Genomic DNA, 2205 nt, shown 5'->3' on the forward strand with positions numbered 1-2205 from the left:
AACGGAGAGGTCAAAAAAAAAAAAAAAAATTATGTCTTTTATAAAAAAAAAAAAAAAAAAAAAAGATTTATATATATATAGTAACCACTCTAAATAATTCAGCAAGTTAATGATGGATATGCCAGCAAGAATAATTGTTGTAAGTAATGGTAGTCACCCTTATGTCATTCCAAACCTGTATGTGTTTCCTTCTTCTGTGAAACAAAATATGACATTTTGAAGAATGTTGCCATATGGTGAAAAAAATGCAATTGGATTACATGATTGAGGAATTATTCAATAACATCTGGATTAACTGCACATTGTGACATTAAAGAAACATTCACTCAGAACATGCAGCATGACGTTTAACAAAAAACTTCTATTTCATAATATGGAACAAAGATGCCACAGAACAGGTAAAAACCCAAGATGTAGTTACCTAGAGAAATGCTTTTCTTATCCCAGATCTTATCCCAGATGATGCCAAGTCCTTGAGCATATTCTTCAGCATACCAAACTCTAAATTCCTGCCCTGGGCAAATAGGACGACAACAACGGAACAGAATACGTCCATTTTGCTGGAATGCAACAAGATTCTGCTCCGTCTCACTCCTTGAGCACACCACAAACCTAAAGCAAGACACAACATTGAGAAAACTATCAAATAAATGGCTAAATTACAAAGCACAACAAATGCGAATAGAAGTGCTTACTTCATCCAGTTAGAGTGAGTGTCTCTCTCTGCATCTATGTAAGTATACTGATTATTGCCTCTGTAAATCTAGAGAGAAAATGGCATTAAAATTTGTCTAGCCAAATGCTTATATTTAAATTACAACTATAACTTTAACAAATAATACAACAGTAAGGTTGACACTCACTACCCAAGAGAAGGCACTATCCAATGCCTTTTCCTCGGAGGTCACCTCTCCATCAAAAGGTCCAAAATGCATCCCCAATGGCACAGTCTGACCTTGGTTAAAAACCCCAAGCCCTGCATTAGAGATGCTTGATCGACCTATAACCAAGCCTTGCGGCAGCGTCAGCAGAGCTCTCTGAGGAATGCCCATAGCTGTTGGCGAGTCACATGTGAATAATGGTGGACCATGAACCTTACACTGGTCAATGAAGTGCTGGTGACACATCTCACAATCTGCCAAAAAAAGCAAAGAGTAAGACAAGGAAAGGGTATTGCAGACACAGAACATGTATAAGGTACACATAAAAGAGAGAGAAAGGAGAGAGATTTAAATTTAAAATTGCATATTTATGTTTATACTTACAGAAATGTTGGTCATTAAACATGCTATCCTCCTGTTCCTCCATCATCACAACAGAAGGACAATTAGTAACGGAGCCTTGTATCTCTAAATTCTGCTCATCGCTTGGCGGCAAATCTGTCAGAAGCAGATGAAAAAATCGTCAAAGTTATGGTGTTCTGTATTTTGTTAGACCTACACCTCACTTAGGAAAAAGAAAACAACTAATGTAAATTAAGACGTCAGGTTTCAGTAAAACAAAAGCAGAATAACAATGCATTACGTAATTACGTACAATAACGTACATTCTGTGAGTAAATGTCAATTTACTGTCGTGACACATTCTGGTAACTTTGTTTTTAATATCAAAACAGCAGTTTAATAATGGCAAAAATTCACGAAAATCATTCATAATTCGAAACAGACATATAAAACCGTTCAGACAAACCAACAAGAGACATACATGTTATGCGTATATGTCGATTTGAGCAATCTGAAGCTAGCATGGTAGGTCTGTAAATAGTTGGCTAATTACTTCGCTTTAGTATACAACAATACCCACCAGGACCGTCCGACATTATTTCACCAATTGCAGTAAGTCGCACTTTTTGCTTGTTAACACTGTACACACATTCGGACACTAAGGTTATACACAATCCTGTTGGACATTCAAGCTTACTAGCTGGATAGCAAACAAGAGCCTAACTCAGCGCTTCCCGAAACAGGAAGTTGTAATACGTCGGGCGTCGGCGTCTGTTTGTGACGGCATCATTAACCTTGTTTTTCTCAGAGCCGTTTTCTCCATATATATATATATATATATATATACGTAGATGCCTCATTAGCGACTGTTTCTATGGGCCGCTACACACACACACACACACACACACATATATATATTTGTTGACCCAAACTTTTTAGAGTGGAGTACCCCCTGAGGCATTTACCATTATTCTGTGTACCC

General features: G+C 37.3%; 1 protein-coding gene across 2 annotated transcripts in view; it reads right to left on the reverse strand.

The window, feature by feature from the left end:
• The window catches only part of LOC107598026 (histone-lysine N-methyltransferase PRDM9-like), a 5180-nt gene extending 3183 nt beyond the window's left edge, over positions 1–1997 (reverse strand). For both annotated transcript variants that reach the window (XM_016289270.1, XM_016289269.1), the window contains exons 1-5: positions 1804–1997; positions 1266–1379; positions 864–1135; positions 696–763; positions 422–612 (exon numbers count right to left, since the gene is read on the reverse strand). In XM_016289270.1, coding sequence (XP_016144756.1) covers positions 422–612; positions 696–763; positions 864–1135; positions 1266–1379; positions 1804–1819 — 661 coding nt within the window. In that variant the 5' untranslated portion in view covers positions 1820–1997. The remainder of the gene's footprint in view (positions 1–421; positions 613–695; positions 764–863; positions 1136–1265; positions 1380–1803) is intronic.
• Positions 1998–2205: the final 208 nt, after the last annotated feature.

The sequence above is a fragment of the Sinocyclocheilus grahami genome, unplaced genomic scaffold (genome assembly GCF_001515645.1).
Source record: "Sinocyclocheilus grahami isolate Dianchi unplaced genomic scaffold, SAMN03320097.WGS_v1.1 scaffold243.1, whole genome shotgun sequence".
In the NCBI taxonomy this organism is placed as follows: domain Eukaryota; kingdom Metazoa; phylum Chordata; class Actinopteri; order Cypriniformes; family Cyprinidae; genus Sinocyclocheilus; species Sinocyclocheilus grahami.